Genomic DNA, 20,161 nt, shown 5'->3' on the forward strand with positions numbered 1-20,161 from the left:
TAGGCTGTTAAAAAATAGCCATTGTGGAATCACACCGACTTTCTTTGGTGACAATGTTATTTTTCCCTCTTATGCGATTTCTAGACAACTTGCTACTGGAAAGTATGTGTGACAGCACAGAAGCAACCTGTTTTAAGTAAGTAAACCACATTTGGTTCTGACTTTCTGATTAGAACTTCGTTACTGGTTGTAGCTTGATTTCCTGCACAACAGCCGCAGCTCGACTGGGAGCCAACAGCCAGCCGTGCTGAATAAATATCAGCACAGCAAATACCAATAGGGACCTCTGGCTCTTCAAAAGTAGTTCTGGAAGTGTATGATGCTAAAAGGTTTCACTACAGTCCAGAGGGTATGGGCTTTCCTGTTGAGGGCAGTCCTATTTACTCTGTTTTAGAAGAAGCTGCCTCCAACTTTTGTCTAACAGGATAAAATGATCCAAGGTTGATCACCAGCAGACATCTAGTCTGTCTGGCAGTTCTGGCAGCAGCTATCTTCAGCCACCACCTCCTGTCTTTGAAAATTATAACTACTTAATCTTTCCTTACATAGCAATTTTAAACACAGAGAGATCTGAGAAAGTTACCTGTAAGCCCGCAGGAGATGAGTCTTTAAATTCTGCTATATTTTACAGTTATGAGACAACATAAGCTGGTAGACAGTGACACATGTTAGAGAAGGTATTTACATCCTTTTAAAGCCAAAGGGGAAATTACCCACACAAAACAAGGATGAAAATTCTCAGTTACAAGATTTTGGATAGCATACATATGATGTGGCCATATTTCTGACTGCAGAACACTGAAACAACAGACGGCGAGTTCGGTTTTGTTTTAAAGAGATGCTTTATCAATAAGAATTAACAACCACAAGGCTCTATCAAAGGAAACATTGGACATTCCTTTATACGCAAAACAGACCAAATGCTTTGAGATGTAATATGAAACGCAGTTTATCAATACAGATACTCTTTTTTCCTCACACAATCTTATTTTCCCACAGATGTCATAGTCTAGTGATCTCTTGGAACTCAGACAGTGAGGAATAAAGACTTACCAATCTGAAACAGCAACGCAATGTTGTCAAAACAGATCTCCTACAGCATTGTGCTGGTGAAAATGAGCGCTGTCAAAGCAGTCGTTGTCCTTCACAGCGGAGAGTAGGAAGCTGTGTACAGAAAGGGTCACCACAAGCCGCAAGCTGAGCTTCATCAAAGACCTTCTCTGACTCGAGGAGCTCTCTGGTGTCCTCAGTATGTTTGCATTCGAGAACTTCCAGGGTTTCCTAGGCTTACCTCAAAGTATTAAGGGCATGTGTTACCTACTTGCTTACTAGCTTTCCATCTCGAAGTAGAGAACTGCTCATTCATTCCCTCATCCCACTACCTAAGGCACCGCTTATTGCAACAGCCTGAAATCTCTTTGCTGATCGCTGTCACAGATTAACGATCACAGAGAATACATTTACCTTTCACGGCGATTGTTATCAGCATTGTAGTCACAGCACAACAGAACTTCCCTCACAGAACTGGGAACAGAACCAGCTTTGATGCGATTACTTCCCCCCCACCCCTACCCCCAGGGATGCAGGACCACGCCGTGCAGATAACGTTTCTGGTAATTCTCTGTGTTTACACAAATGTAACCCTGAAAAAGGCAATACAAAAGCAACTTGGAAGAAGAGCAAAAGCCAGAACTGGTTTCCAGCTCCTTCTCAAGTTTAGCACCAGAGGAGCCTATGTGAGGTCAGACACAAACTCCGATGAGAAAACAAACTGCTCTTTGGCATAAGCCGCTCGCTCAACACTGGATGACTCTAGGTAAGTCTGAAGGGCATAAGTAGTTGGGCTATCAGCTCTCACAAAGGAGACGGCAGGAAGAAAATAAGATTTCATTTGTAATCACTTAAATGCAGCCCTTACCACTGACTGAGCTGCTGCCTGGTTCAATCCACCCGATAGCTGTAACTATTTTTCTTCCTATCTGCTGTAGTTCAAGGAGTATTCCCCTCACCTTCCTCTAACTTCGTTGGCTTTCAGGAATGGACCTTGGCTAGAAAGTGTTTGCTGCCTGTATAACAACATCGAAAATGTCACTGAACTTCAAGCTTGGTTTACATCTAAGTGTATAAACACAGACATAAAACACACACTATTTCTCAAAAATTCTTTCCCACAACCTGCGAAAGCAGCAATTCTCACAATCCTTCTCACGGTTCAACACAAGCAATGGACATTTATATAGGAAAAGTAAAAGCCAAGTAAACAACTACAGTAAATCTTTCAACTTCACACCTGAAATAGTAACTTTTAGGAAAAACTTCAATACTATTTTTAAATAGACGTGAGATTTTTGTCTTTAAATTGTGCTGCTTTAGATCAAAGACAACTACAAGACTTCATTATTCACACTATTTGATCCTTCTGAGCATTTGTGGCTTTTCAAAAGCAAGTCTGCTCCCAAGCTGCAGCTCATCTTTGAATAGTGTTCCAAAATATTAGCCAGGATTAAGAGATTACAAATTAACTGGCAAAACTTTAGAGTATAAACTTAACTTCTTTGTCTTGTAGGAAATAAAGTACTACTTATGCAAGCAAACTTGGGCTAATTAAGTTTTCCTTTCAGCACAGATTTCTAAAGTTATATTTAAGTCACTATAATTGCAGAAAGATGGAGTATTAAGATATTTAGTATTAGAAGTACAAGCTCTTAATTGTCATTATGTGCTAACTTTAATTGCATATTCTCCAAACTTTAAACAAGTTATTCCTTTCGCTAATCATCTGTTTTAATTATCTTTGTTAGACAGAACTTGTGTTGTCTGTGGTAGCCTCGAGAGCACTCTATCACGGATAAAGCAAAGCATTTAAATTCTAACAGACCGGGGAGTAGAGAAGACTTCATTTCTCCGCTCTCCCCGACACCCACCCACCTCTAGAAGCCTACGGCCAGGCTACACTGGGAAGATTTGGGGAAAATCCCAGTCTCTACATTGCTACTACACTTCGCAGCCATGCAAAAAAGTCCTCTTTCACTCCAGTCTCCGATGATGAGAAGCAGGTTTTCCGAACAGTAATTCAGCACAAGTTTCTGACACGGTGCCCATCTCAGCACACCGCAAAGCGCACATCGACCCACTTGTGTCTAGAGAAAGGCAACTGAGGTGTAGTTTCTTTGGACGCTTTCCATCAGCATTTTAAAGTTAAGACTGGATTAAGAGGAACAGCTCAACCACAATTCAGGTCGTACAGCGACAGTTTTAAAGCAGTGGGGACTGGAGCGCACATCGCCAGTTTGTATTACAAAAGCAGGATGCGAGTCCCAGAGAAAGCACCTAACGAAAACGAATCCTTCCTATTCAGTTTGATGAAGAACACGTCTTTGTATATCCTGTTGCAGTTACAAAATTCCCCAAGTCACTAGGCACTGCTCAGGAAACTTAAACACACTGAGAAAATGTTCTGTTGGCTGGAGAGTATCCAGCATTACAAGGAATTGCACAAGGAGCTCCTGTGCCAGCCGTTGTTACCAACTGAAACATCTTCCATCCCGCAATTTGACCCTGTAGATCAGCGCTCTCCAAACTTTTTTGACTACATACCGCATCAGTAACAAACACTTATGCACGCACTTCAAAGATGTGTGCATTCATTTCCACATTTAGCATAGTAGAACATATATAAATTGCGTATCTTCTAAAACAGAATCACAGAATCACCAGGTTGGAAAGGACCCACTGGATCATCGAGTCCAACCATTCCTAACACTCCCTAAACCATGTCCCTCAGCACTTCATCCACCCGTTCCTTAAACACCTCCAGGGAAGGCGACTCGACCCCCTCCCTGGGCAGCTGTTCCAGTGCCCGATGACTCTTACTGTGAAGAATTTTTTTCTGATATCCAACCTGACCCTCCCCTGGCGGAGCTTCAGGCCATTCCCTCTTGTCCTGTCCCCTGTCACTTGGGAGAAGAGCCCAGCTCCCTCCTCTCCACAACCTCCTTTCAGGTAGTTGTAGAGAGTAATAAGGTCTCCCCTCAGCCTCCTCTTCTCCAGGCTAAAACATAAACAAAAAAATCAAAGTTTTAAACGGATGAAATTAAAAAAAAAAATTAAAAATTATCTCATCTCTATTAACAGTATAAAATATTTACTTCCCACACCCCAGTATTGTCTTGTGCCCCCCAAGGTGTACACACCCTGCTCCAGAGACCACTGCTGTAGGTGGCTGAAAGCGTGCACCAAGCCGCTATGCGTGCTTCAACCGCTCGAAATTAGAATCTCCTCCTCACCCCTTCCACAAACCTGTCAAAACCGTTCAGATAAATGACAGCAGCGGCTCTCTTAAAATGCAAACAGGCGCTAAGCCAAGAAGTTCAGCAGGGTTTTTTTCACTTTAGAATTTCCCTTCATTCTTCCTCACTGCTGAACTCTGCTAGCGAACACATACTTTTCTCAGAAGTGATACAGGGAAGGACATAATACCTTTCATCTTTCCAAAACTAACACCGCTATATTAATTAGTATCACAGACCAAAACATGCTCCCACTGTCAGCTCGCATTGCAAAGCCTAAGTTGTTTGTAGGTTTATCCTTAAAGCCAGGAAAAACAACAGCCTGTCCGCAATTTTTAATCCCATTTACTTTGTAAGAGGGAAATTATTAGAAAGACTGTTACAAAACTGGCAGTTTAAACACTACCTTCACTCATGTTGAAGATATGCTGGGTTTCAAAGTTTGCTCAACAGTTACAGCTATACTTGGAAGAGAAAGCAAGAAAGCCACCCCATCCTCACAAGGATTTCAATCTAAGTGTTAATTGAGCAGAAGGATTTCAAGGCTATGATAAATTATTTTACTTCCCACTCTGCTGACTAACATCAGTGCTTCTCAAGAGCCGCGGAGAGCCAAGTCCAAGCAAGGTACGGTTTTCCCTCACTGTCATCTTTCCTCCTCACTCCACAATTCACTGCCCTCTCTGATGGCCCAAGGAACCAAACTCGGAGCAGAAAAGTAATTATGCATTGGGAACAGCCATTTCAAATGCTAAATAAGGGATTTGTACTTAAGTCTGGCTCCTTTCAGGAACAGAAGGTGAAGGATTCCACCCTCCACACACTACATATCGTCCCATATTTGTTTTAACTCTTGGGGACCATTTGATTAGCTAATCAACGAGCAGTATCTCATTTAAACACCACAGAAGACACGTCAGGATAGGAAAACAAGCACCAGGCATAGGTGGGAAAGTTGCTGTTCCTCATGAACAAAGCACAAACTGAAAGGTAACAATTAATGACAAACCAGCACATTTTGCAACCATCCCTTGGGCAAAGCCATACACTCTTAAATTTGGCCCAGAATTCCATTCACCTTACATGATTCACCTCAGCATCTCAGTAGGATCCTGCCTACTATCCCTACTGTTTTATCAGGGATAAAGGCTCACTCCATCAGTCAAGTTTTCAAGCACAAAGTACATCCAAGTGCCTGGTTTTCATTCTTTCAAAGACACCATGAACGCTGCTTCAGGGCTTCTATTCAAGGAAGATTTCTTCCTTACAAGGAAAGCCTCAGTGTTCAAGCATAATTCCATTCGTTTCGGTTCAGCTTTTCAGGAAAAAATATCCTCTCCCAGTTCTTACTGTGGGAGGAATTTAAGAGATACTTGAGAACGCGAATATACAACTGATCATTGAGAGTTAACACTCCTGTTTACTAAAGGGGAGATTTCAAATATTCCCAAATTCCTTCTTTAGGAACCTGTCCAGCGATTTATTCTCCTCTTGATGCTCTGTTCCTATTACCGTTTCCTCTGCAGACTCAGAAAATGCAATGGTTTTAACAAGCAAGGATATAATTAGAACAGGATCAGCTGATTGAACCGATGACCATCAGCTGGAAGGATGAACTCCGCAGACAAGAATCAGAACACTTCACCAAAGGTTTGAACACACAGAAGGAGAAGAACCACCTGCAGTTCCCTCCCAGCAGGTGCTGTTTTCACCTTCTCTCACAGCCGGTGTTATTGCAGAGTTAAGAATTTTGCAAACAATAATTGCAAAATTAGACAACATGGCTAAATCCCAACTGACAATAAACTAAGGAAAGCGGTGCTGTTGGTTGTTTAGATAACGAGTTAAGCCATTCTAGATCAAGTTATCTTACCACAGCAGGATAGGGAGTTCTCAAGCAATAGAGATTCACCTGCACAAGCTAATTTCTCAATTAGAATAACTATACCCATCTGTGACAAAACCAGAACATTCAAGGAACAGAACTACTCTCTTAAATCACAAGTTTACAGCAAGTTTAACTCGGAATTTGCTTCTCATTATGCAGTATAAAATTTATATCTTATCCGCTAAAAACCTCCATATACATTTGAGTTCTTCATAACAATAAATGTAAATCATGAACCCTCTAAACACAGACAAAAAAAGCTTTTATCCGTGGTCTCAAATCTTCGAGGAATTTGAGAGACACAAGTACAACACATCAAGCTCCGGGCCCCGAGTCTCAACACAACCCAAACAGATGAGTTTCTGAAACACACATTCAATATTTAATTAAGCTGTATTTGAGACCTGTTTGATATTGCACAGAAGAATTTGCTTCCAAAAGAAAATTCTATACAACCACCTGAGAAGTCTCACTTTATCAAAGATCATTAACAAAATAATCACATTCCAATCTACAACAGCTATTTTGAAAGAACACAGGTGGCACAGCAAGTGGTCACTTTTTACTGCAGATCACACAGTTTAAAACTGAAGTCACTTAAAGTTCAAATGTTTTCTTACACATCTGAAGTGTGAATCTGTGAATGAACCTACTAACAACATTATTCACAGATCGAAAACCCACAAGCCTTTGACACAAATGCAGACCCTTCTCAGCTGAAAAGCTGCTGTCAGTGCCTTCAGTTCTAAATATTTCAGTTGCAGTTACAATTTCCTGTTTGCTATTTAGTCAATACTAACACATGGGACCCCGGATAAGTCTAAGTTCTGCTGCCATCAACATACAAACCACAAGAGATCCACCTGAATCAGAGTTTCATTTTAATCCTAAAAAGAAGCTGTTTTTCCTCCCAAAGTATGCAACTTTCAGATCTCAAAGGGAGGAAAAAAAAAAGGCAACAGCGTAAGAGGCTTTTCATATTTAAAATCTAAAGTCATTGCAGTGTGGGCAGGAATTCCAAAACACCTATGCATCTGAGCTGAGACAAGTTTGACACTTCCAGACCTCTTCATATAGGAAAGGGGGAAGAAAAATAGACAGAAACATTCTTGTTGAATTCAACTTGTCATCTGCTATGGAGACTCAACAGAAACTAAAGAAGAAACACCTCACCTCAAGATCCATTTCACTCTCAGCAGGGTAGGATATAGCATATTTCAACAGATTTAAGTCAGCTTTAGGTTTACTACACTCCATAAAAAGAATCATGGTTGAAACTACAAAGCAGATCTTATTTAACCAAAGTAGAAACTAATCCTGCTCTAATAAATACATTTGAAGGTCTCGCTTTACAGTCAGAAGGTACAAAATGGACTAAGGTCTGCACCGTTACATCAGATGAAGGAAACACAGCAGCCTCTCCTAGTCCTCTCTGTTCCCTTTTGGCGAGGAGCAAGAGGCAACAGGGAACCAACCGCTCAAGACGGTTTAAGCATACATTCCTGCTGGGTTGCAGCTAATACAGACCAGTTCTGACATCTGGTTTGTCACATATGCCACAAGTACGTTGTGCTGACAGCTAAGAAAGGGTATGGAGAAGAGCGAACAAAATGAGCAGACAAGGGTGAGAAACAGTTCAGTAACCATCGCAGCTAAAAAAAGTGTCAAAAACAGCTTGACGCTCCTTATGAAGCAACTCGAAATATGGAGAGAAGCTTTCTAACGCTACAACTGTCTCCTCTAGAATATTTTTGAGACTAGATAGGCAGTTTCCAAGCCATATTACTGAAATTCGGGAAGTCAATTCTGCATGAAATACTGAATTCAGTAGCGTGTGTCACCGCTGGGGCCACCAAACCTCAGAGCCATGCTCAGGGCTGTTGCATAGCCTTAAACCTACCAATATCTACTGGTACCAGTGGCATTGCCCCTTACAACACTCATCAGATCAAGGCTTTCACTTGGGCATTTAGAGGCATTGACCTTCAAACCAAGGAGCTACTCCTGTCCATGAAGAACTGCTCAGGAATGCCAAAAAGTAATTTCCACGTGACTCCTGTAATGTCCCTGAGGAGCAAGGCAAGCATGCGCAGCTGGAATATGAGCTGCCCTTGTGATCTGTGATTCCAGGAAGATTTCATACTACCAGACTATGACACCTAACCCAAAATCTCTGCCCTGATTGCCTGAAAATGCTGTTTGGTAACATATCTCTCATTAAAAGAACAATACGTAAGAAGCATTGCTTCAGTCACTGGTTCACAACCATTTTCAACAGCTGAAAACCAGCACTGTAGCACTAATTTGCATTTAAAACAAATAAATGCTCGTTTGCCTGTAGTTATAGCTCCAGAGATAAGACACATCCTAACACCACAAGCTGAGGGGATGGAGTCTTTGAGCACAAAGTCCCTAAAAGTCATCAGAATAATTCCAAGCTGTGTCTCACTCAAAATATCCGATAGTTTTTTAACTCGAGGGTGGTGGAACCCAGCATTACTACACTGGTTTTAGTAGCAACTATTCCTAGCCTTGTTTAGGCTGACGTTCCTGCCCAGAGTATTATGAAGGCCAACACCATGATAACAGAAGTTTTCAACCATGAAACACAGTCATTCCTTTTTCTGCTGATAAGAAAGTGGGGAGAAAACTTCACTGCTTTCAAAACTTTTGTTCTTTTCTACATGTGTATACACATGCATATATAAATACATAGTTTATACATCAATAAAATCATGTTTGTAATCTGTGTTGAACTACCAGTCAGGAGGAGTCACAAGCAAAGCACACCAGGAGTGAAATCCTGACCAAGACGCGACCTAAAGTGTGTAGAGCATGGTCGAACCACACATGTTTTTTAACTACATGGAAAGAAGTACACTGTAGACAGCTAAATTCCTAACGAAACCAATGATGCCAAAGTGATTCATGGATTTCCTGCAGGTGACTCATTAGTGCTTTCACTTCAGAGAAAACCAGACCAGAAATATCTGGTAAACATAGGCAGAAAGCCTTCAAACTAAGGCCAACCTCAGAATAGCAATCATTCACCAAGGAGGGTTGCCTTTTTTAATCCAAGTCGTCCTCTGCGCGATTCAAAGAGGTCAGAAATGCAATTTTCAAGATCAGCAAATTTCTGAACAGGCCTTTAGAGCTGAGGAAGAAGAGTATTACAAAGTTTACCGTCAGCTCTTTCTATTCAGACCTATCACATAAAGCAATACTTCGCGAGGTTTGCCAGTATTATGGATTTCGATCTGTGACTGCGTAAAGACTAATCTAGAACAGCCGCCATGGGACTGAATAAAACCGAGGTCTCCAAAAAAACAAGTAGAGACAGATAGTCAGATTCTAGCCCTTTGACGAACTATTAAACATGTCAATGAACACAAGTTATGACTTTGTTTTGTTAACATGGCAGTGACTCACCGCTCATTAGAGTTCATTTACTCCCTTCCGGTCAGTGGCCTTGATTATAGACGGCGAAATGTAATAAAATTGTAAACCTGAGGATATCCAGCTTTGTCCTAATACAAGCAAGAGCTACCGATCCACAAAATACATCCTATGAGAGAACTGTTTCTTCCTTGGGTTTACTCTCAGCACATTAAGGTATTTCATTTCACTGCCCTAGAGTTCACCTTCCATAAGATGATGCAGAGAAGGGTTGGGAAAACAAAGCTACAGATACACTGAAATGGGAAAGCGTGACTAACGATCAAGATTCAAGCAGACCAAGAGACTTCAGTATCATGTTACCTTCCATTAAGCTGTAGGTCACACACAATAGGGATCACATATACACAGGCTGAAAATTTAAAGGTATGTTAAAGGATAAAATCCAGCTGAACAGCATGCGGACAAACTGCAGGGCACTGGCAAAGCCTCCAGGAATTTAATGGACAAAGAAAAAAAAAAAATCACAGCAATTGCTGCATGAAAAAAACTGATTGATGCTTTCAAAATTAAAGCTTTCAAACAACAATCTCCAGAAATGCAGCTCACTACGTTGTGCTTTTATTACTCTGGGTCGAGTAGTATGAGGTTTTATGCCTACGCAGATGATTTTAAATAAAGTAAATGTAAAAGCGGGGGGGGCAGGCGGCGGATTTTTTGGTGAAAACATGGATTTAATTGTTTGGTAGCTTAATATCAAGTATTTTGTAAGGTGACTTATAAATGAAAGTATTACTGGACTTCCCTCATCTAGCGGAAAGTGTCCCTGCCCATAACAGCCGTGTTGGAACTGGACAGTCTTTAAGATCCCTTCCAACCCAAACCACCCTATGGTTCTATGACTTTCAACCATAAGTGAAGCTGCTGGTCAAGAACGAGTCATGTTAACTTGAGACAGAACTGCAATTTCAGCTACAAGATGTAAACAAATTGCAACGACAGGACAAAAGCATCAGCACGACTCAAGTATGAAAACAAAACACAATAAAGACCAGTATGAAAAACAGTTCTTTGGATAAACACAGATAACAATGGTATTTGATGTTTGCATATGAAGCTCTTCCAACCGTTTAACAAAGCTCATGAAGGGTGCTGTGCCCAGAGACCCAACCGAATTGTACTCGCGCTGAACTGGCTTTTGTGGCAAAGCACAAAGAAAGCTGTAACTCACATTTGTGAGGTGAAATATCCAGCTGTTTAGGGTATTTTTAGCTTATAAGCAGGTACGCTATGGCCCTTTACATCTAAACTACATATAGTACTCAAAGAAAACTAATTTTTAAGGATAGGATTCGGCTTCACAGGCCCCTCTACTGACTGACCTCCCAGTTAGGTCATCATAATTAACATTGCTCCAAAACCAGGCTGGATGAGGCTTTGAGCACTCTGACCCAGTGGGAGGTGTCCCTGCCCATGGCAGGGGTTGGAACTGGATGGGCTTTGAGATCCCTTCTGACTCAAACCATTCTACGATTCTATGAGAACCTCTATTCCCACAATTCCAATTTTGTTCCTACTGCCTTCTCCGCAGCCCTGACGCTCAAACACATCTGGAACTGTCACGCTAAAACAATTTGAGAGCCATTTATGAGAGCAGAGCTGTGCTATTCCTCCTCAAGGAGGAGATCATGGAATACATCTGTCCACATAGTTGCTACATACCAGGAGCCCTGGCGAGCATCCCTTACACACAAGGCTGACACCACTCCAAGGCAGCCCTTCCCAATTCCTGATGCCCCATGAGGGTGACTAGTCGCATTCCAACACCGCCAACGATTCCAGCCGCACACGGGGAGCTGGCAGGGGCAGCCCTGCGCTGTTCTCCAGGGAAGCAAATCCAGCGTAGGGGCACACAGCCCCTCAGTCCTGCTGCCCCCCAACGAGCCCCTATGCCCACCCCACAACCAGACCCGCTGCACCCCGCAGCGAGCCTTGCTGCCCCCAAACGAGACCCAACACCTGCTCCCCAATGAGCCCCGCGCCCCCAAATGAGCCCCAGTGCTGCCCCCCCAAAGAGCTAAATGTCCCTGAGCTCCAATGCCCCCCTCAACGAGCCCAAAGGCCCTCTAACTGCCCCCTAACGAGCCCAAATGCCCCCCAAACGAGCCCAATGTCCCTGAGCCCAAATTGCCTCTCCCCATGGAGCCTTGCTACCCCCCAAAGCGGTCCCAGTGCCCATCAATGAGCCCAACTACCCCATCAACGAGCCCCAATGCTCTCAACGCAGCCCAAATGCCCCCCAAAACAGCCCAAATGCCTCTCAACCAGCCCAAAGGCGCCCTCAACCACCCCAAATGACCTCTCCACCACCCCAAATGACCCCCAAAACAGCCCAAATGACCCCCAAAACAGCCCAAATGACCCCTCCACCAGCCCAAATGACCCCCAAAACAGCCCAAACGCCCCACAGCCGAGCCCAAATGACCTCCAAAACAGCCCAAATGACCCCCAAAACAGCCCAAACGCCCCACAACCAAGCCCAAATGCCCCCTCCACCAGCCCAAATGGCCCCTCCACCAGCCCAAACGGCCCACAACCGAGCCCAAAGGCCCCTTCCAACAGCCCAAATGCCCCCAAGGAGCCCCAGTCTCCCCCAAACCAGCCCTACTGCCACCCCTAAAGAGTCCCAGTGCCCCCAACCCAGCCCAAATGCCCCCTCAACGAGCCCAACCAGCTCCCAATCAGCCCAAATCTACCTCCCCCCAAGGAGCCTGGCTGCCCCCCCACCGCCCCCCGTGCCGACGCCCTTGTCCCCCGCGTCCTCGTTGCCGGGAGCGGCTGCTCACCGGCTCGGAGCTGGAGGCTGCCGTCCCGCCGGCTGCACCACAGCGCCCGCTCTCCGCTCTGCAGGATGTAGTGGTCCTTGGCTTGGAACAGCTCCATGCTGGCGCCCCGGGCAGGGATGCGGGCGCGGAGCGGGGCGCTCCCGCAGCTCCCGCGCGGCCGGGCGGAAGCGCCGGGACCGGGGCGCGCGCGCGCGCGATCACGAGCCGCGCTCCCCCCCCCGGCTCTCCCCCGAGCGCGCGCGCGCGCTGCCTCCACCGCACGTGACACCGCCCGCTGAGTGGTGCGAGCGCGGTGGGCGTGGTTTATATTTGCAGTGGGCGTGGTTTGTGGCCTTGTAGGCTGCTGGCGGTGGGGGTGGGCGGGGCTAAGTGTTGTGGGCACGGCTGGAGTGGCTGTGAGCGGGGCTAGTGTGGCTGTGGGTGGGTTTGTGCAGCAGTGGGCGGGGCTGAGGCTCTGAGGGCGGGGCTTTTGGCGCTGTGGGCGGGGTCTTGGGGTAGTAGACGGGCATAATAGGTCGTAGGCGGGGCTTGAGTGACGTGGGCGGGGCTTTGGGTGACAGTGGGCGTGGTTTGTGGCGCTGTAGACAGTGATTGGTACACTCTGGGCGGGGCTCCGGGGCGTGGGCGGGGTTGCTTATGTGTCAGGCGGGACTTGTGCTGCAACAGGCATGTGTTGATATGCTGTGGGCGGAGCTTACCTTGAAGTAAGCCCCTCTGGGCGGGGCTGCATGGCTGTGGGCGGAGTTTGTGGTGCTGAGGGCGGGGTCTTGTGGAGGTGTGGGCGGGGGTTTTGGCGCCCTGGGTGTGGCTTTGGCATCATGGGCGGGGTGTGATGCAGTGGGCGGGGATTGTGGCTGTGAGGGGCGGGGCTTTTTCCTATATGGGCCTGCCTTGTGGCTCCTGGGGCTGGGTTTGTTGTGCAGTGGGTGAAGCTTGTGGTAAGGTGGGTGGTGCTTTTGGCACCATGGGCGGGGCTTTAGCACCCTGGGAGGGGCTTTAGCGCCCTGGGAGGGACTTTGTGCTGTGTGGACGGGGCTTTGTGTGGAGTGGGCGGGGTTATATGGAGTGGGCGTGGCTTTGGCATTGTGGGCGTGGCTTAAGCAGTCGTAGGCGCGGCTTGGGTGCTGTAGCGGGTGCCGGTCTCTCCCCGAGCGCCTCCATCCCGGTGCCCTCAGCCTGGGGCAGCTCGAGGCTTGTGCAGGGCCTGAGGCGCCCCACGGGGACGCTTTGACCTCCATGGCCGGGATAACAGGCTGCAAACCTCAGGGAGGTCCGAGCCGGGAGGGTCCTGTGCCACTGGGGACATGGCACCCCTCAGGGAGGAGAAGTGCTGTTCCCTCATTTGTAACTGAAATACACTTTTAGTCCCATAAAATGAAGCCTAGCCCAGGGGGAGAAGGCACTGTGGAAGGCCAGGTGGAACAGATGGATGTTCCACAGAGCTGTGATGGCAATGGGATGTACTTTGCCTCTCCAACTGAAAGCTCATGGTGTTCAAAGAAAGCAATGTCTGTCTTTCAGTTCTAGCTGCCCAAATGGAAGGAGGAAGAGCAGCAAAAGCCTCAGGTTTTCCAAATCCTCGGCTCTGTAACACCCTCGCTGCAGCTTCTCCTATTCATGGAAAAAAGCCCCTCTGTGACCTTGCCAGGAAGATGGCAGTTGGCAGCTAAAAGGGGTTCTTGAGGTTTGCTCTTCTCTCTCTCTTCCTTAACTTGCACTATGAGCAGGGCAGAGGGACAGTGGTTTAATTAGATAATGAGTCACAGGCAGCAGGCGTCGTAGCGGCGTCTTAGCGGCAGTAGCTGCAGCGTTCCCCTTCTCACAGAGAAATGTGTGAAGCCTGGAAGAAAAAAGCAATTTGAGAATTATTTGGAGCCGAGATGTGCTAAGATGGGAGGTGAGGCAGATTTCTGAGAAGTTAACTCTCAGTTGGTAAAAGAATCAGTTGTACACACCTGCCTGCAGGAAATATTTTGTTGTTGTTTTCTGGACATTGCAGCAAACCCCTTATTCCTTCATTTCATTGTGTAAATGTATGCACTTGACTTTTAGATGGACATTGAACCAATGGTCTGAGTCTTTACTGGACTTTTAACTCAGCTGATTCATGTTGTCTTATAGGAGCACGCTTTGAAAAGATTGGTTTCTCCCTCACACAACTTCTCTCCATTAGCGTACTCAAATATATATATATTACTTTGTGCTACAAACCATGTTACTAAAGGAAATTAAGGAATGAGATCCACCCGCGGGACTTCTGTCCCCCAGCCTTGCTATTGGACACAGAGGCCCCAAAGCAGATCCTCCAGTAAAATCCTCCATGTCCTTCATCACAGGATTGCCTGCCTGGCTCAGGACTGGGGGTACATCAGTTGACCATCAGATGGCCTTTGGTCATCATTGTGTTGCCGAATTAACTATGGAAGCCTTTCTTGTTACCCTTCATACACCTTGCCGGTGTTCAATCTAGCTGCTCTTTATCTTTCTTATTTTCACCCCTTGTGCCCAGTCAATGCATCTTTATTCCTCCTGGGTAGTCCTCACCCACTTACGCTTTTTACCCTTGTTGTGCTTGAGCTTCGTTAGGTTTCCCCGCTCAGTCGGGCTGGCCTCCTGTTACACCTGCTGGTTTCCTTCCAAGCTGATTTTTTGCAGACAAGACAAACTGGTTTGCCTGTTTCTGTAACTCAGATGGTTCCAATGTGTTCCTACTAACATAGCAACATGCATATAAATCCATGAGGCTATACTCTTGCTGTCTTAAATCACATCCATGGATAAGAGCGTCCACAATATTCCAATCAGGTCCTTTAATTTACCTACTCCTCCATCGCGTGTTTCTCAACCTGAGAGCTCCCCAGCTGTGTGAGGTGGTTAATGAACCATGATGCAAGAAGGTTTCTTGAGTTACTTTCCTCTTCTGAAATATGTTTTTGAGAAGTCCTTTGTGTGCTTTTTAGAGAAGTTATGCACTAAAGAGACGCTCAGAAAAGCCTGCTTTGAGAAGGAACCGCCTCAGAAGAGAAGTAGCACAACAGGCTTTTCCGATTGCCAATATTACAGATAAAGAGAGACTTGTTTGTAACAGCCAGAACACTTCTGAAGTACCTGTAAATATACTTTCAATAGAAACACTCTGAAAAATACTCATTTGTTATGTTTTATAGCAGAAAAAGACAAAACTAGTGGCATGAATATTAACTTTTGGCAAGAGAATGGAAACTTTCTCAAAAACAGTGAAAGCACCGCAGCGTAAGAATTTTTGTCTGCATTTGTTTTTAGCTTGCTTTGCAGTGGAATAACTTTTTCACATGGCAGCTGTAATTGTTATCTCTAAAGGCAGAGGAACTCTGGTATTTCCTCGTTCCCCATGAAAAACTCTTACTTGCCAGTGGGGATATTTCCACCGGCTTCCCCGAGCTTCACTAAGCGCGTAGGAAAACAATAACATTCTCCCTTCAAAGCAATGTGCATGTGGTTAACATCTGCAATGTACTCTGTGGCTCATGGGTAAGGTATTGATTTCCCTCTGTTGCACTTACCATTAAGATCAAATCAATGAGACCGTTTGCAGAAATAAATGGGAATGTTTTGATTGTGCACAATTCCTTTATTCTACAACCACAAATTTCACTTTTCAGACTACCAAGCTAGGGCAATCACATATGAAAAAGATCCTTATTCTGTTGTTGGTCTGCCTTCATCGGCTGAAATACTATTTATGGCATACCAAGGCCACTTGTAATTCATAATTCTTCTTTCATTACCCGAGATGTTCCAGAGGAAACTTTTCAGAGTAAGGTTTCACATGCTGTGACATTCAGCAGGAATACTGCTAGAGCCAGCTGAAATAGTCATTCCCTCTTCCCAGCTGTGTGTTTCTATTCCTGTGCCATGCTTGCACCGGAGAGCCACAAGCACTTGAGCAGCAGATTGTGGGCTGGAGTCAGAAAACTCACACAGATGCAGAAGAACCTGCTAAAATACCGCTTAGGGAACTGGCCTCCAAATAACAGCAACTGGAGGAACAGGGAACGTACCCAGGCCTAATTCAATGGAAAGAGCCTAATTTTTTAGGGTCAGGATTTACTTTAGTGTCACTCACCTAGAAACTCATTCTGAGCTGCCACGCAATGCAGAGTCAGATCCCATCTATGTTCTGACCAGGCTGATGCCAACCATGAAAGCCTTAGCAAGCAGCGCGGTGCAATAGGAAAGGATTTGAGGACAAAACAGCTGGCACTGAGGATGCAGCTTCTGCACTCTGCACATTCCATGAGCTTTATTAGATCTAGTTTTGTCCTGCAGTGCCAGCTGGAGCACAACAGATGCAGCCCTGGAGTGTACCTTCTGGTTCTGTTTCAGCTGCAAAGAATGCAATCCATGGGCTCATCCATATTCAGAGCAGCAGAGCCCTGTGATGAGACACAGAGGGTGCCATCTGAAGGAGCTTTTCCAGTGACTGTTCCATCACCTTCCCAAATGACGTGAGCTGGAACAGTACAAGAGGTCTTCTGTAAGCCGTGCTCTATCTCAACCACCTTCGCTTGCAGAGACACACAGGCTGAGGAGGTGATTATTTTTAACACTGCTACTTCTAGCAGACATAGAGCCATAACAAAACCTTACTGACATATAAACCCACTGCTCTCTAGTAGAACTCATGTTTACAGATCCTCAACCTCTATGTACAGCTGCATTTACACTGCAGATAAACAAATCCGTATTTAAGAGATGAGTAGGGATGTATGAAGTTCGAAGAGTGACACTGAATCCTTTTCTCCCAAGAGCAGAATCTCCAGCAGCTAGGTGATAATTTAGGTCAAAAATCACTATCAGCTGTTTTTTTCATCTCTGCTATGTGGATAAAAAAAAAATCATGTATAGAATTCGCAGCCCTCAAGCTCTTGATGCTCAGTCAAGCACTGTCTCAGTAATTAGAATTCTTTTGACTCTCAAAGGGCTAAACCAGAAGATTAAAAGAACTTTATTTTCCTGTGAGATTATATGTTCTATACTTGAACAGCTAGGATAGATGGTCATTGTTCTGTACAGGCTGAAAGTGTTTATTGCTGGCTTTGCGTTTCTTGTGCAATGATTTGTAGGTCATTGTAAAACCCAGAGAAAGAAGGTAGACACAAGGCTGAAAAAGAGGACTGAGAATCAGGCAGTGACAGTCCCTGTCCTACCTGCCTGGCCTTGGGTAAAGAACTGAAGCAGTTTGTACCTTGCTTTTGCCATTAAAGGTAGTATTTCCCTACTGTGTGGAGATACTGCAGCCTGACTATATCGATAGGTATGAAATGTTTTAAACGGCTGTTGTGGAAAAGTTTATTCTCATATTTATATGCAGATAAATTAAAGTGAAGGCTGTCCCTGCCCATAGCAGGGGATTGGAAGTGAGTGGTCTCCTTTTAAGGTCACTTCCAACCCAAACCATTCTATGATTCTATTTTGTGGAAATAATAAGAAAAGAGTGATGTAAGTTTATACCTCAGACAAATCAGAGGAGTTCTGTGCTGTCCTTGAAGTCAGTAAGGTGGGGTTTGTGAAGGAGGATGCCACTGAGCAGACAGGGTGGAATCAGAGCCACCTGTAACACTTGGCAGTCACTAACGTCCTTTTCACTTTGTTTGACATCAGAATTATGCTACGACATCCAAATATATTTGAGCAATAGATGTACTGCATGTCTAGAACTGCTTTATACCCCGGGTCTATGACTCTGTGTGATCAATCAGGAGCTATAACACTGCGACAGATGACTCAGCTTTACCAGACAATGTTTCTGATGAAAGGTTAAAGCCATTCCCGAACACAATTTTAAAATGTCCTATAAACCACTCATAAATTCCCTCTCTGAGGGAAAAGGCACACAGAGAATTGCAAAGCATCGCTTCATTTATTCAGGCATCCCAGGCCTGCCGTGTGCACCATTAGACCATACAGAATGGAGGAGGAAAGAGATGAGCCTCTGGGTAATTATTGAAGGAAAGAATGACAAGCATGTGGTGTTGTTGCAGGACCCTTCAGTATGTCATCCATCCAGCAGAACCAGGTGGACATACGATGACACAATACCCTTGGAGAAGTGCCTACTGATCTTTGGAAACCAACAGAGGGTGAGTGAAGTTCCAGAAAGCAGGAAAAGTATTTGGGCTTCTAACTTCTCGTTGTTGTCCATCATCTGTGAAATCAAGGGGGCTTTGTATGTATTGATGGATATGTGCCACCATCCTGAGCCTTGAAAAGGGAAAAGAAGGAAGAGTCAGGGAATTTTAGATCAGCCAGACCCTTTTCTTATATAAAAATGAATAGAAAAAAATAATCAAAGTAGGTACTTTCAGGTGCCTGCAAGACAGCAAAGCATTAAGAAACTGCTAAGGCAATCAATTTAAGAGTGAATCAATGCCCTTTACTCTTCTGACAGTCCAGCAGGCCTGGGTGATCGTGGGTATCCGTACTTAATATGACCTTTGACCCCGTCTCTTGGGATTTTCCCATAACTAAGGAAATACGCTCCAGTTAGGACACCTCCACAGTCCCAAATAGTTGAGAAGTTTCTCTCACGGAGTGGTTACTAATGATAAACTCAAGAGTTTGGTCCTGTCCTGTATCTTTACCGATGGCCCAAATAATGGAATAACAAATGTACTCAGTAAATTATCAAGCTAAGAGGACCTGAAAGCCCACTGGGCATCGGGATCCCTTTATGAGGTTATTAGGGTAAGCTGAATAAATCATCTGAAATAAATGAAATGACTGGCGAGAGAAAACATTCCAAGAGGAATGATCATCTGCAGGAATACAAGCTCGGGAACAGCTGGTTAATTGGGTGTTCTAGGGTAATCCTAGATCATAAATTGATCCACCAGCCAGTAACAAAAACGTGAAAAAACATCCAGATACACTAAAATGAATACACAGGACCATTAGGCATGAGACCTGTGCAGTAATCCTTTTACTCTGCTATGAGTAAGACCTTGGTGGGAACACCGTATTCAGCGTGATACAACCATTTCAAGAGTTACCTACTGCAAACGAGCCAAAGGAAACAAAGGATATTCTGAATTTTACAAGCTGTGCTCTGTGGTTTGAAGAATTAGGATTCTTTAGAATCATTTCTCATGGGAAACACGAAAGCAGTCTTGACATACATAAAAATTACTGGGAAGAGGACAAGAATAACCGGTTTCTTTGTTCACTGTCGCTGAATCGTAGAATGGTTGTGGTCGAAAGGTACCTGTGGTCCAAGCCCTCTGCTCACAGCAGGGTCAGCGAGAGCAGATTGCCCAAGACCATGTCCAGAGGGGTTTTGAGGGTCTCCAAAGGTGGTGACTCTGTAACTGCTCTTTTCAACCTGTGCCAGTGTTTGACCGCTTTCACAGTCAAAAAGCTTTTTCTTTACTTTAGGTGGAATTTCCTGTATTTCAGTTTGTGCCATTTCCTCTTATCCTGTCCCTGGATACTACAGAGGAGAGTCTGGCCCCAGCTTCTCTTCTTCCCTCCCATCAGGCATTTAAACGCACTGATAAGATCCTCCCAGAGCCTTTTCTATTTGAGGGTAAAACATCCCAGGCCTTACTTCAGGTAGAAACAAAGTAGTGAGCATAATTGCAAGAAGAATGAGTTAGATGAGGCAGAAAGAAAGAATTGGGATAAATAAGCCTCAGAACAGACTGCTCGCTGAGATCAGCTGGGCGATACCCATCACTAGTGTTTTTAAGGACAGGCTGGGCAGT

At 44.9% G+C, this 20,161-nt stretch overlaps 1 protein-coding gene across 3 annotated transcripts in view; it reads right to left on the reverse strand.

Moving 5' to 3' along the window:
- The window catches only part of INPP5F (inositol polyphosphate-5-phosphatase F), a 42,908-nt gene extending 30,258 nt beyond the window's left edge, over window positions 1–12,650 (reverse strand). Inside the window, exon 1 of one of the 3 annotated variants that reach the window (XM_054071573.1) lies at window positions 12,420–12,639. In XM_054071573.1, the coding sequence (XP_053927548.1) occupies window positions 12,420–12,516 (97 nt within the window). In that variant the 5' untranslated portion in view covers window positions 12,517–12,639. Of the gene's footprint in view, window positions 1–11,295; window positions 11,330–12,419 lie in introns of those variants that run through there. The other 2 variants (XM_054071574.1, XM_054071576.1) reach the window with 2 other exon arrangements.
- Window positions 12,651–20,161: the final 7,511 nt, after the last annotated feature.

This window comes from Cuculus canorus, chromosome 7 (genome assembly GCF_017976375.1).
Source record: "Cuculus canorus isolate bCucCan1 chromosome 7, bCucCan1.pri, whole genome shotgun sequence".
Taxonomy (NCBI): Eukaryota; Metazoa; Chordata; class Aves; order Cuculiformes; family Cuculidae; genus Cuculus; species Cuculus canorus.